The sequence below is a fragment of the Macrosteles quadrilineatus genome, unplaced genomic scaffold, assembly GCF_028750875.1.
Source record: "Macrosteles quadrilineatus isolate MER2022 unplaced genomic scaffold, UCM_ALF_1.0 Scaffold_2__2_contigs__length_208266976, whole genome shotgun sequence".
NCBI classification, from domain to species: Eukaryota; Metazoa; Arthropoda; class Insecta; order Hemiptera; family Cicadellidae; genus Macrosteles; species Macrosteles quadrilineatus.
Window position 1 is genome coordinate 195,730,406 of NW_026542595.1, and position 14,008 is coordinate 195,744,413.

At 31.1% G+C, this 14,008-nt stretch overlaps 1 protein-coding gene across 1 annotated transcript in view; it reads right to left on the reverse strand.

Moving 5' to 3' along the window:
- Window positions 1-1,348: 1,348 nt before the first annotated feature.
- The window catches only part of LOC128985251 (uncharacterized), a 70,255-nt gene continuing 57,595 nt past the window's right edge, over window positions 1,349-14,008 (reverse strand). Inside the window, exon 2 of the mRNA XM_054404643.1 lies at window positions 1,349-1,531. Coding sequence (XP_054260618.1) covers window positions 1,349-1,531 — 183 coding nt within the window. The remainder of the gene's footprint in view (window positions 1,532-14,008) is intronic.

A 14,008-nucleotide genomic window follows, 5' to 3' on the forward strand; every position in this document is an offset into this window, starting at 1 on the left:
TACATAAACATTTTTATCTTTATAATTTTTCAATCGATCTTTATACAACTCGGTATGTGTGTTAAGGTAGAGGGAACCCATTTTAGAAAGAAATTTAATCTTTATTCAACTTAAAATTACAAAATGGCGGCCATTTTAGTTTTTTAAACTTAAATTACTTAAAAACTGCTGATTTTCTGGAAAAAAATGTAATGAAAACTTTTATTTAGCTTTTTTTCCTATCAAATATACCAAGTGCAAAAAGAGCAAATATAAATAACTGAAATATTACAATTTATAATTGTAAAATGGGGCAAGCCTGACTAGCTTCTGCCTTATTCTACTCCATTTTACAACAAACAAAAGAGGATAAAATATGTAAATAAATCTATTCTAGATGATCGGAGCTAGATGATGCCAAATGTACACTGGAAGTCATTTTTTCATAGGGTGTAACTCCTAAACGAATAACTTTATAGAAAAGATTTCAAAAATAAAAAAGTTTTTAATTGCATTTCCTATCCTAAATTATGATAAAATATATGGTATTCCATAATAAGGTTCAAAGTTGTAAAATAAACTAAATTCATTTCGAAAAACTAAATTTATATTTTTAACTGCCATGAGAAATAAAGAATGTCCCTCTTTTCAAGTTCTAATTCTTACCGTTTCCGATATCCCAATGGTGGCCTCCTTGAGTTGAACACCCTGTATACTGTTAAAAATGTATGTGGTTACAACAGTATATTTAGCAAAACTATAAATTGAACACGGGAACGCCAGCCAGGTCCTAACTTTAGTTACAGTCAGGTCCTAACGTTAGTTACAGTATTGTATTTTTTGAATCAGTTATTACCAACAGTGATGTTACAAGTTATGGTTGAATGTTTTTTTTTTCATGTTAAAATGTGTTGGTTAAATGTTACATAAGAATGTAGAAAGCTTATATTACTCGACCAAACATCGCATTGCAGACTGTCTGATCATACCTTATACCTTACTCCTCGATACAGACATTTAGATTCAATCAGATCCATGTTATTGTGTACTGCAGCCATTTCTTTGGGCTCATATCTTTTAAATTGCAAATATTGTATTTGTAAGTATTGGTGTAGCTGAAACTTTAAAAACGCAAGACACAATATACTTGTATTTTATATAAGTAATTAGTCTCGTTGATAAACTAAGGAATTGTAAAATGTGATTTCTAATACTCGGCTAAGATTGTATATTAAACTGTTGTTGTGTTAGATAAACTAAAACAATAACATTATGTTCTTGAATAAATCAACCCAGTTATTATTTTCATAAAATACTAACTGCGTAGCTCAGTTTTAAGATTAAACCACTCTCTTTACCTAAACTTTCTTTAATCTTGTTTTTCTGAATTTTTATTGTTAGTGATTTGGTGGCTCTGTTGGAAGCCCGACGAACTACGGATCCATCCATAGCGATGTAGTAGGTTCACTTCAAGGAGCCCACCACTATTATGAGAGCAGTACAGGTCACTCTTGCGATGTACCGGCTCACCCCTTGCTTTCTTGTGTTTGTTCTAGGTACAGACCCGAGGCTATGTGAACGGGTAAATGAAAAGGTAAAAGTGGCCACCAACTTCTTTATATAAAAAATACACCCGTCGCAGCAAACCTACAGACTAAGTGAATTTCCATTTACCTGGCTGGATTTCTACTAAAATATTCCCTAAAAATTGTCAGATTCATTTCCTATTTAAATAACATTGATTTTAGTGAGTACTTAGGTTTGCTGCCACAGGGAAGATATATATGCGTGTTTTATATTGCAATGTTGATAGCTTAGTATGAAAAAACAAAATTATCAAATTTGGTTCAAATATATCAATAAACAAGCTAAATACAACAGTTTATTAATTCTTCATAAGAATAATATGGAATTTTTTAATTTAGAATTATTTTAATTATCTCCGTAACCGTTAGGCATACAACAACGCTTTAATATACAAAATTATTTATTTTTTTAAGCTCTACAAAATGGTTTAGAGAGAAATTAAGAATTTTTGTGTTTTTAGGGACAAAAATGGGGAAAACCAATTTTTACCTCATGAAACCCCCCATAAACCCCTGTTCCCATATCCATAGTCCGATTATGCTGGTTCGTGAACTCGTTCGAATGAACGTGGGTTTACACGTTTGTACCAAATTTCATCAAAATCGGATCATTTTTGCTGGAGTTATCGCTCTAATGGACACATATATCTTTTTTTTTACGGGTAGCCTCCGGATTATCGAGATACAATTAAAGTGGTTTAAATACCTGTAATGTTGACAATCCAAGTGGTTGTCAAGTCAACCACTTGGAGTGTCGACATTACAGGTAGTTAAACCACTTTAATTGGACACATATATATAAAAATTTGAACGGATGGTGTGTTTGGCCTCTGGGACCTCAAAATGGAAAAGTAAATCGGTCCCATGAGACCTATGGTAATAGCTTATTACCGGAAATTCGCTTATTATATGGGAAATTTGCTAATAATCTGCTGAAAAGTGAGGGAAGCCTCTCAAATGTGCACTGAATACAAAAGAGATTAAATTTTTCACGGCTTATGTTATGTTTCATACTGTATTATACGTAAACTTAATGCTGATAAATACAAACTGTTTACGTAGGATGTAAAGGAAAACCGATTTTAATTCATATGCAGCCCCAAAAACAATTTTAATTAACGTATCCACTGAGTGTACTAATTAGTGTCGTCAAACGTTTGGTTTTTACAAAAACACTGAACCTTTTAAAGCTGAGGTTACAAAGTAGCAGTGAATTTGATTCGCTTACTTAGTGGCTTTACAAAAGGGTTTATCGTGATGTTTGTTTGTAATATTTGTTGCAAAAACATAAAAAAACTTAAACGTAATTGTGTTGGAATATATAACATTAGTTCAAGTGCATATGTTACATTTGTAAAATAACCTTCAAATATATTAAACTTACAAAAATTAATTTTGTGAATCATATTTTTATCTTGTCAGATGATTCATGCTTGTAGGTCTTGTATCGTAGGTGAATGTTGTGGGTTCTTCTTATATACCTTACCTGTGTATGTAGAACTCATTAAGTACACACATACCACACAACACTCCTAGAACACCCAATGTTTTGCGAGACCATACAGTGACTACGCCTAAGGTCAAAATTTATCCAAAGGGTTGTTCAGAATTTGTTTTTTTATCTCACAGACTGGTTTCACTTTGTTGAATAAACGTTATAGTGACATTTCAGTGGGATATAGATGGGAATAGATAATTAAGCTTCCGCAGGAATTTTGTCTTAAAAGTGAGAAGCCTGTCACAATTAATGGGCATTGAAGGAACTACGACTGCTTAAGGAGATGAATTTCCTTAAGAAAGCTAGGATACGTTTTACATAACAAATTTACTCTAAGCCAATATGTGTTCGATAAAATCCCTTATGTATCAAAAACTGTATCTATATATAGTAAAAAAAAATTAATGCTTTGAATATAGTCTACAAATCGATTAACGATTTATAAATATCGATATAAAATCTAATGAAATCTAGTTAGAATGTTATTAACTGAAATAGACTTTTGAATCTCGATCGCCTCCTGATGACATCAACAAGTCTACGTTTAACACGGAAGTCTATTGTCCGTTATTTATTATAGTATATTTCATCAATAGGGCCTAAAGTGAATCTTTTTGACCCGAGGTCAAGTTTTTTGGAAAATGAGCGAGGGTTACAAAACACACTTTTTGCCCGTGTGGTGAACTATATTTTTTGTCATATTGCATAATTACACAAACAAACTAAGCTAGAAAACGAAATAATTTTCATGTAAGGATAACCTCTCAAAACGACTTCCAGCCTGTAAGTAATTCAATTATTTCCTCTATTGCGATTGTGTTACAGTACATTATATCATCGATATTTCGAGCCATCGACAACAATAGGTCGATCCTTACCTAATAAATTATTCGATGAATAATTTAAGTTCGATATAATTGCCACTATCGAAATTTAGAACTGTTTACAACAGCTGACTTTTACTCCCTAGGGACTAAAAATGATTTTTTACTCCCTAGAGAGTAAAATTAAAGCGGGTACTTTATACCCGCAACGCATGCATTAAAAACCAACGGCTGTTTTTGCTGCAGTGTGACGAAAAATATTAAGTCATTGTCTACCTGTGTTTTATCGTTTTTAACATTGCGAAACTTAATGGTCATTGGAACCTAAATAACTCATTTGAGAAATTTATACATTTTTTAGGTCAGAGTTCATACCCAGTTTGATTATAAGTATCGTTTCCCTTCCTTCATTCATCAACCAAGCTGTGATTTACAATGGATTAGAACTCGTGAAAACAGTAGGAAACTATATAGGTACAACTCACTATCATGATCTCTACCATTCCTTAGGTCTTTTGTAAATGATTAATCTCGTGATATTAGAGTCCAGAAAACGATCACTCTGAACCACGAAAGCTTCTTGTGTCCCTATGACAGGGAAAAGCTATTAAAAAGTTGCTAGCGCCTTAGAAAGGATCATTCTACTTCCCCTACTTTGAAAGTGAGCTTTCCATTATTTATCTGTTTAAAGGGGAATTTCACGTTGGTATTGCCACTTATTCATCAATTTAAGTTCAAGGATTTCTAAATATTCTAGCCAATTTAATTTATTTTAATTTTAAAAGGTGGCACTATGCGCCGGTATAAAATTTCTAATTGAGCTTTTCTTTACTATTGAGTTTTGCGATAATTACGTTCCTCTATTGAACTAGAACAAAGTTAAATAGGATAACATACTCTCTACAGACTTGCCGTACCTTTAACTATATAATAATATAATATTACCTTCGGAACGCGTCGTATGACTACACCATTTTGGAACGTTAGAAGGTAACATTATATTATTATTAATAACTGACGTTCCAGTAGTAGGAATGAATTCTAATTTTAACTATAGATAATTGTAAGGTTAGTTCTGTCCAATTCATAAAGAGCTGTCTCACCTATTTACTTGTCTAACCAACTTAAAACAGTGTATTTTTTCCTTAATTTTGTAACCAAAAGTATCGAATACCCTGTTTCATAAACCATGAAATAAGAGGGAACAATTAATTTGTTCATCCACCAGACATCCACCACAACAAGATAAATCAAAAAACTTCCAAAAATTTTACAATAGAATAAGAAGACTAATTTGCATAAAACTTAACCTAAAACTTATTGCATATAATTTACAAAGTCAATGGTTATATCTACCTAATATTTGGATACACGAGAGCTTTGGAACATAACTAACAAAGCGAGATGATCGAGCTAAAGATAGATTTTTTATAGAACGCTATTCAATAGGTTGATCACGATATCATCTCTTGTGTTGCAAATCTCTTATTTGCAATGAATAACAAGAGTTCATACGTAGATTTCATAATGCAGGAGGGACATTAGTACATACAATTAACCCGAGGGGCTGTAATCTTGCCGAGAGCTTACAGGCTTAAAAAGTCATCTTGTCTGGATTTAATATTCTGTTTGCAGTAATTACATTTCCACGTAGTTTATTTAACTTTCATAAAAATACAGTGATAGCTTTACTTATCATTGCTTTGCAAAATCCACATGCTTTGATCATAATTAGCTTTACTGGTCTTTGAAACAGTCTATGATCAAAGAATGCGAAACTTGAAAGACCGTTACATACATATAATATACATATATACAAACATAAAACAATTCATACATAATGGCAGGGTAAATGTCCTGCATTTTGGCATTTAACTTAAGAAAATAATTTTCATAAAGATACCATTTTGGCATAATATTTTTTTCTATTACATACAATAATACGACCCTTATTTTACATGGTGTTAGAAATTTTTTTTTACTCAACACTTTCAACCTTCAGGAACAGGGTTTTTATTTATCATATAATTAATTGTTAATAAACATTAAGTTGTTCATTTATGTTAGGCTATTCATTTATGTTAATAATTAAAATTAAATTTACATAAAAAAAATTAGTTTTGGGCTTATAAGAATTATTCAAAAGTTATTTATATTTTATATGTTGATAAAACGGTTGTTTTAAATTTAGTAGCTATAAAATAACTTTCTAGAGATAGTCGGTAAAGTTACCTTAAAGTTCCAACATTTATCTCTTTGTATGTAACGTCATTAACAGATTGTTCGACAGGTTAGTTTATAGCTTCACATGCAGCTGTTAGCATTTCATCAACAATCGTAGCATTGTCACTAGTGAAAATATAATGTGTTCAATCCGTTTTTCTCAACTTAGATTAATAAACATTTTGTAATCTCAAACTTTTGCCACAAGTTTATCCTTACCAAAGTGAACCTTTAGCCAGAAGTGAAGATTATGAACCTACACATAAATTAAATAAAAATTCGTTTTTCGGATAAGCCGGCATTTTCGGTAAAGGAAATGCATTTGAATTAAAGTTCTGCAGGCAGCTGAAACAGAGGAAATTGTACGATAACTTTGCACGGATCATTTGTATATAGACAGACACTTGCATTGGTGTACAGAGTTGGATGAATATCTCCAAATCAATTATATTTAGTCAACTCTTGGTTATTGAGGAATTATATTCTAATTAAACCGATAGTTGAATTATAACTAACCAATGATTTAATAAAACCTCTATTCTTTCACAAAGATGTCAGTGTAGCAAGAATGCTTGTTTCTGTCATAATCTACTTCCTAATCCTAAACAAACGTAATATTACAACAATTTTACTGTTTTATATCGATGAATCATCAGTGAACGTTTGTCTTTTGATGATTTTGCTTGAGAATTGGTCAGTCTACGAGTAAAGGTAAACGTCAATAGCCTTTTGCCTTGGACTATCTTTTGTGGGCAAAATACATTTTATATTTTGTTTTTAGATTATTATGCCAAACGTATTTTACATCTTGATTTTCCTATGGAGACTGACTGACGAACCCTTACAATATTTAGTATGATGTTTCATATGCTTTACTGCTAAAGCAACTAGAATATAACAACATATAACACTTCGAAACAATCAAAAATAGCTAAAATTGTGTATATATGAAACCACAGTTATTTACACAACACAAAATAACTAAATTACTTCTTGATTACATTCTTAAGAATTTGATTTTCAAAGTAGTTTTTTTCTATTTTTTATGTTAATCCCAGAAGCAGTATTTAAAATAATAAATTCAAGGGAAATCGGTCCTAGGCCCTGACATTTTTTGGGAAGACGCAAATGTCTCTCTAATTATAAATACAAATAAAATTATTATATATAATCACTTTGTTGCAGACTCAAATTATGTAAAATGGGAGTATCTATCTAAAGTTTCACTAGCTGGTTCTGCAATATATGAAAAGTGCAACTGTCTTACAACAAATATCAGACTCTGACACTATCAATATTTAATGATTATGAACTTCACGAAATGAACAGTTTAATGATTTAGAGCAGGACTCAGTCGGATAAGGTGATCATTAATGCATCAGCCGAGAAGAGAACCTGCTGGAGCGCGCCTTCGTTAATGACATTAACTTAAAGTTGAATTTCAACTTAAACCTTAAAATAAACATTTTAATACTTGGGAATTGTATCATTTGTTTTAAAGAAGCTGGTTAAATAAACCTATTTAAACTCTACAGTGAATATTAATGATTTTAAACAATACACCTTTTAATTTTATTAAGTTGGTTATAGGCACTTGGGAGTTTTATCATTATGATAAAAATTAATACAATTATTCAAGTTTGTAAGATGTTTTACGTGTTGACTAAGGACGACAAAAAATGTTGTACTGTTGTACGTACTGTTAACAGCTAGTATTATTATTAAACTAAATCTTTTAAGAGTCAACCCGTATGCTTTACTCCTGTACTACGGTATTTAAATTTACTATTCTCTTAGGCCAGTTCATATGCAAAATACTTTTTTTTAAAGCTAAATACTTCTACTGTCTACTGTGAAGTAGACATGTAATATCTAAGAATAACGAATGCTGTTTAATTTCTTCGTAAAAACATAATGTTACTAGATTTCAACCTCCGAAAAATTGCCAAAAACATAAGCAAATCCTGTAAGTTATGAATATGGGAACACTTTTTACGCACCCCCAACATAAACACGTTAAGTGCATTGCTGTGTTGGTGGAGGTAACACATGCGGAAATGGGATCATCAGCTGTACCGTCACGTGTTGTAGTGATATTGACGATACATTTTAACATATTTAAAAATATAGCCTACTTACTAGTAGCAAAATATGAATAGTATCAAATCCAATTGCCTGTTATTTTGCCAAGAATGAGGAGACAAAGAAAACCCCATTTAAATGAGCTGCGAAATAAATTTATTCCTCAAAATAAAAGAAAGTGGTATTTCTCTGAATGATTATTGAAAAATAGTTCCGATATAATGTAGATCTGTCCCTTATTGTAAATTATGTAGGCTACGACAGAAAATAATATTTTGACAATAGTATTTTTAAGAAGAAGAAATTCGAAAGTGATGTTTACAATTGCAATTTGAATGACCTTGAATTAAAAGAGCTGAAAGAGGTCGATAGATTTTGTTTTAGGTTAGGCAAAGCTGACTAATAAATAGTTGAGCATCAAGCCATTAACCTTGAATATCGATTTTAAGAATGGTACTGTAAATTGTGTTACTTTTTTAGGTAAAATCTCTTTACTGGAGGTAAAACCAGAGTTTGTTCGACCCACAATTTAATTTATGGAAATGGGACTTATTGGAACTACCCTTAAGATTAGTAAGAGAATTAAGGCAATTGCGGTTAAAACGTACTGTTTTATGTTAGTCTAAATTTTTTTGTAGCCTATCGTGTTTTCACAATAAATCAGTAACAGAGCTGTATCCAAAACCAATCAGCGCTACCGTATTGACAATCAATTTGAACTCAATAAACTGGAATGACCACCACCATGTTTAATTATTTATCCGAAAATACAAACATTTCTATGTTGATTCATTGAAAGCTGCAAATTGAATATGTATCAGGTATGCATAGTTGACACAAAAAATCTTACTTCAGCTAGGTATACTAGATATCATAACAGTTTCCCTTACTACTTTTGTAAAGCAGGTTTTGTTTAAACATTACTAAATTTAGGTCTAGAAAGGTTTTATTGGAAAAATGTTTATATATTTCGTAAATCTTTAGACCTTCCATCCCAAATACATGAAACATTGTGCAGAGTGTTTTTTTACGCGCAGCCCAGATTAGAAGTACTATGAGACACATTTTAAACGCAAATCACCCTTATATTTTGTTATCCCTGTTTTATTTACTTCATTGTCGATCAGCTGATATGCGTTGTTGCATTGTCATCAATGAGGTTTAGTGTTGTTGGGAATTTATTGCAAATAAGACACAACACGGCGTTTCCCCTTCTCGAATTGTTAGATACGTTGAATGGTTTGAAATTCGGTTTTCCTAAAGGTTTACATGTCAAAAATAGTACAAATTTAATGAAACATAATCCGTGCTAAACAAATAAACCATCGCAGCAAACCTGCTGACTAAGCGAATTTCCAATTGTCTAATTAGATTTTCACTTAAATCTAGAGGTTTAATTTTCTTTAAATTTCGATTCAGTTTCCTTAAATTTAGATATATCAATAATTGTTTATTTATTAGGTACTGGACGAACGCCTTGAAACTTAATTTCAGACCTTTCTTGGCATAAAACCAATGTTTTTTCCTTAAACGTATTATTTTAACCATTGTCTTATTTACAATAAAATTTCCAATAACACTACACTTCATAGATGACTATGTAACAATGCATATAAGCTGATTGAGAATGAAGTAATGAAAACAGGGATGCAAAATATAAGGTTGTTTTGTGATTGAAACGTGTACTTACAGTACTATTAATTTAGATTGCACGTAAAGAAAGCACGAAATTGTGAACTCGCGGCGAAGGAAATATTTTCGGTAAATATAATTATGTCAAATCGTTTACCATGGATATACTTTCGCGAAGTTTCAGAATCAAGAAATGTTATTTTTTAACAACATTCACTCCATGATCAAATATTTGCACCAACAACCTTATGTTCCTAGGGGTAATAATCTAAATATTCATAGAAAGAGTAAAGTGATTCATTGTTTCTTATTGCCTTCAGTTTCTGTTTACATGTCTTTATAATATTAATTGCCACAAGATTCCTTCGTAGAGTACAAATGTATATAGTACCTGAAGCTGTAGGTATTTTAAAGTTATGAAATGACATTATTTTGTCTCTGTATTTATAATTTATTGATATGCCTAAACCAAATGTTTTAGTTATAAAAAATACAAATCCAATTTCGAATTTTAATTATCAGCAAAAATTAATTTATATTGGCTGTTTTATGTTTTTTATGACAATTACAAAATTGAATATCAGTAAAAATGAATTTCTGTTGGCTGTTTTATGAATACGTATGCAATTTTGGGTGATACGTATTCTCCAAATTTTTACGAGTTATTACACAGTTTTAATCTGCCCAGTCGTGGCTTGGGACACTAAACAAACACTTGACGACGACATTGCTGGCTGTAAACAAAAGGGAAACAAATAAACACAGAATAAAACACAGAAAACCAACCAAGCTGGGCATGTTAGTAGCACTTTGTACACTTTATGGTGGTAAATTATTTAAAATGCATTGTTAGTTTTAATTCCTTCTTTTTACTCAGGCATTGAACTGGTTGCAATAATAAAACTATATTTAAATACAAACGAATTTGTTTGAATTTAATCTTTTTGATAATAATTTGTTTGCCTATGTGTAATTTATAGGATGTTATAGATGATGCCTGCAACGATAATATTTACAGGAAGGTGTGATTTTGTAGGTGAGACTTTTTGTCTCGATATTCTTAAAATTTGATATTACGAGTATAAACATACCCCCGTCACAGCAAACCCGCAGACTAAGCTAATTTCCATTTGCCTGATTGGATTTACACTAAAACGTCTACCTACTTAAAAATATAACATTTATTTCCTAGTACCTAGGTTTGCTGCATCAGGGAGGGTAAAACTGTTTTTTTTTATTTATTATGTTAATAGTTAGTAAGAAATAAAAACATTTTCCAAATTTGATCAAAATATGTTCATAAACAAGCAAACTACTACCATTGACTATACAAAGAATATGCTACTACAGTTTACTTGTTCTCCATAAGAATAACATGGGAATTTTTAATTTTTATTTTTTTATTTTTGTAAGTAACCATTAGGCGCATAATAACGCTTCAATATACTAAATTATTTGTTTTTTTTAAGCTCTACAAAATGGTTTAGAAAGAAATTGCAAAATGTTATGTTTTTTTTTGGGTAAAAAAATGGGAAAAACCTATTTTTACCCCATAAAACCCCCGTAAACCCCCGTTCCCATAGTCCGATCATGCTGGTTCGCGAACTCGTTCGAATAAATGTAGGTTTACACGTTTATAACAAATTTCATCAAAATCGGATCATTTTTGCTCGAGTTATAGTGCTAACGGACACATATATATATTAATTTGAACGGATGGTGTTTTTGGCCTCTAGGGACCTCAAAACGAAAAAAAATCGGTCCCGCGTCCAGGTCTTACCATGAGTACTACGGTAATAGCTTATTCCCTATATGGGAAATTCGCTAAAATGAGCATATACAAATAATAGAACGCCAAGTATCTATCTAACAATGTACGTAAATATAATGATATTTCCACGATTACTAGAAAAATACCGGTATGGATCATAAACATAAACAAATGACGTTTTTGGCCCGAAAATAAACATTATTTAACTTTGCTTGAATGGAACTGCCAAAACATAAGTTCAATGCTATTAGTATAAGATTCGGGCCAACAACGTCATTTGTTTATGTTTATGATCCATAACGGTATTTTTCTAGTATTCGTGGATATTTCTAAAAAAAGTTAGTACACGTAAACTAAAATAAAAATATTCTGTGAAAATATTAAAATATACCGGAAACGAAATGTGCATATCAAAGTAGGATTCGATTCTATAACAATGGCATAATGCTAGACCATGAGTCACTGTTATTGTGTTGAATATAATGGGTTTATAAACTAATTACTGTAACTGTTGAACGCGAATGATTTGGATAAACAATGAAATTCACTAGTCACAAAGTAACTATCAATATTAGCTCTTTGTTAATTTACGTTATTGTTCTATTTATTACAATATATGGGGTATAGATTAACTTCGAAACAATTTTTCAAACATTCATTAGTCGAAAATTGTTTTACAATTAAATGCCATATAGTGTATATATTATAAGATATCAACATAATATGTTATTAAGTAGGAGTAGGCCTACAGGAATGTTTGACCCGTATTAATCTCAATTAATTTATAATACAGTAATTTGGTGCTAAGATACAGCTTAAAACATGTATAAATCTATTACTTATTTCGCAAGCAGATCTTTTGTGACAATTACTCCTCCGAAACTACTGAACCGATTGTCATGTTTTTGGTGTCATTGGAAAGAGCGTAGCGTGAAGTTGTGCAGAAAACTTTCTTTTTAGGGAAATAATGAGAGAGTGAGGCCCTGGAGCCCTTTAAAGTTTCTTATTCCTCCATAAGATTAACATTGGAAACAAAAATTGTTATGAAACTCCAACTGTTGTCAGAAATCAAAAGTTAGAAGAAGAGCATAGGTTAATTGTAAACAGTCAATAAGTTTGCTAATAAAACAGTTTGCTACAAATATTTGCTGACTTCGTTGAAGTTCGTTTTAAAATAACGCCTGTAATACTTAGCAATTGCTCGAATTCGAGCAACAGGGACACTAGTGAATACTAATTATAATAGATAATATAAATTTATACACACATAATTTAATTGTTGAGTGGTGCAATTAGTGTTTAGTACAATGCTTCGTTGCATCACTGTCAGTGGCAATGAGAGGTTATAAACGAAAACATAACCTCTCTTAAAAGTTATGAGTAGTGATTTTAGTAATTAAAACGCTGTCATAAGTAAAGTAGTCTAAGCAACTCGCGTCAATAGTGTTAACGACACGAAGTTTTTAAGGCATTCGCCAAAGCTCGTACCTTAAATTATTGTCTACTCGTGTAGTTAACACGAGTTAACACGTTACTATCTTCAAACAAACGTTGAGTAAACTACTACAAAGACACATAAGCTACAGTATTTTTAAAATAGCCACGCAATAAATGATTGATGAAAGCATGGAGTAAATAGTTTTAGATTTGTATATCAAAGCATTGAGTACTCTGTTGTTACAAATTTTTTTATTGAATTAGGCCTATGTGTTAGTTGGCCAATGTTTAGTTGTTTTAAGGTTAAATTTTATTTTGAATTAGATTTGGTTGAGTAAAATAAATCAGTTTGGCCAATAGGCCAAAAAGATGAGTTTTATAGGAAAAGGATTAAATGACAAAATATAAGTTTGAAGTTTCAAACTATTTAACATTAAAACTAAGCACAAAATTTATTTTATTTTATTTAGTTAATCTTATTTTTAATTCACAGCTAACCTGTTTATCCATTACGTCACATACACCGTTTTATCAAGTCATAAATATTAGTCTATTGTTCGGTTGATTAAGGAATAAATAACTCTATCACAACATGAATAATGATCAAAGTGCAACAATGAGTTAATCAGGTCCTATTGTTGGCTTTCATAACAGTGACTCTTCCGATATCGCTCCAAACATAATTATCAACATGTTAGTGATATGGATTTATGATTTTAAGAAACTGAAGATCTTAAGATAATAGTGATTAATTCAAATCAGTTTCTTATGGATAAACGTTATCTAAAGCAGTAAAACAAAAATGTTGTGTTTGAAGTGAACTTGAGGTTTTATGGGTGGTAATCCTTTTCATCTAATGTCTCTACCCGACTAAAATATTATAAGGATTGTATGTTTTGTCTATTTTACTGATAATCCACTAGACTATATACTAAAAGATTACCGGAGTACAAATATTTACTGTAGGCGAATTCCA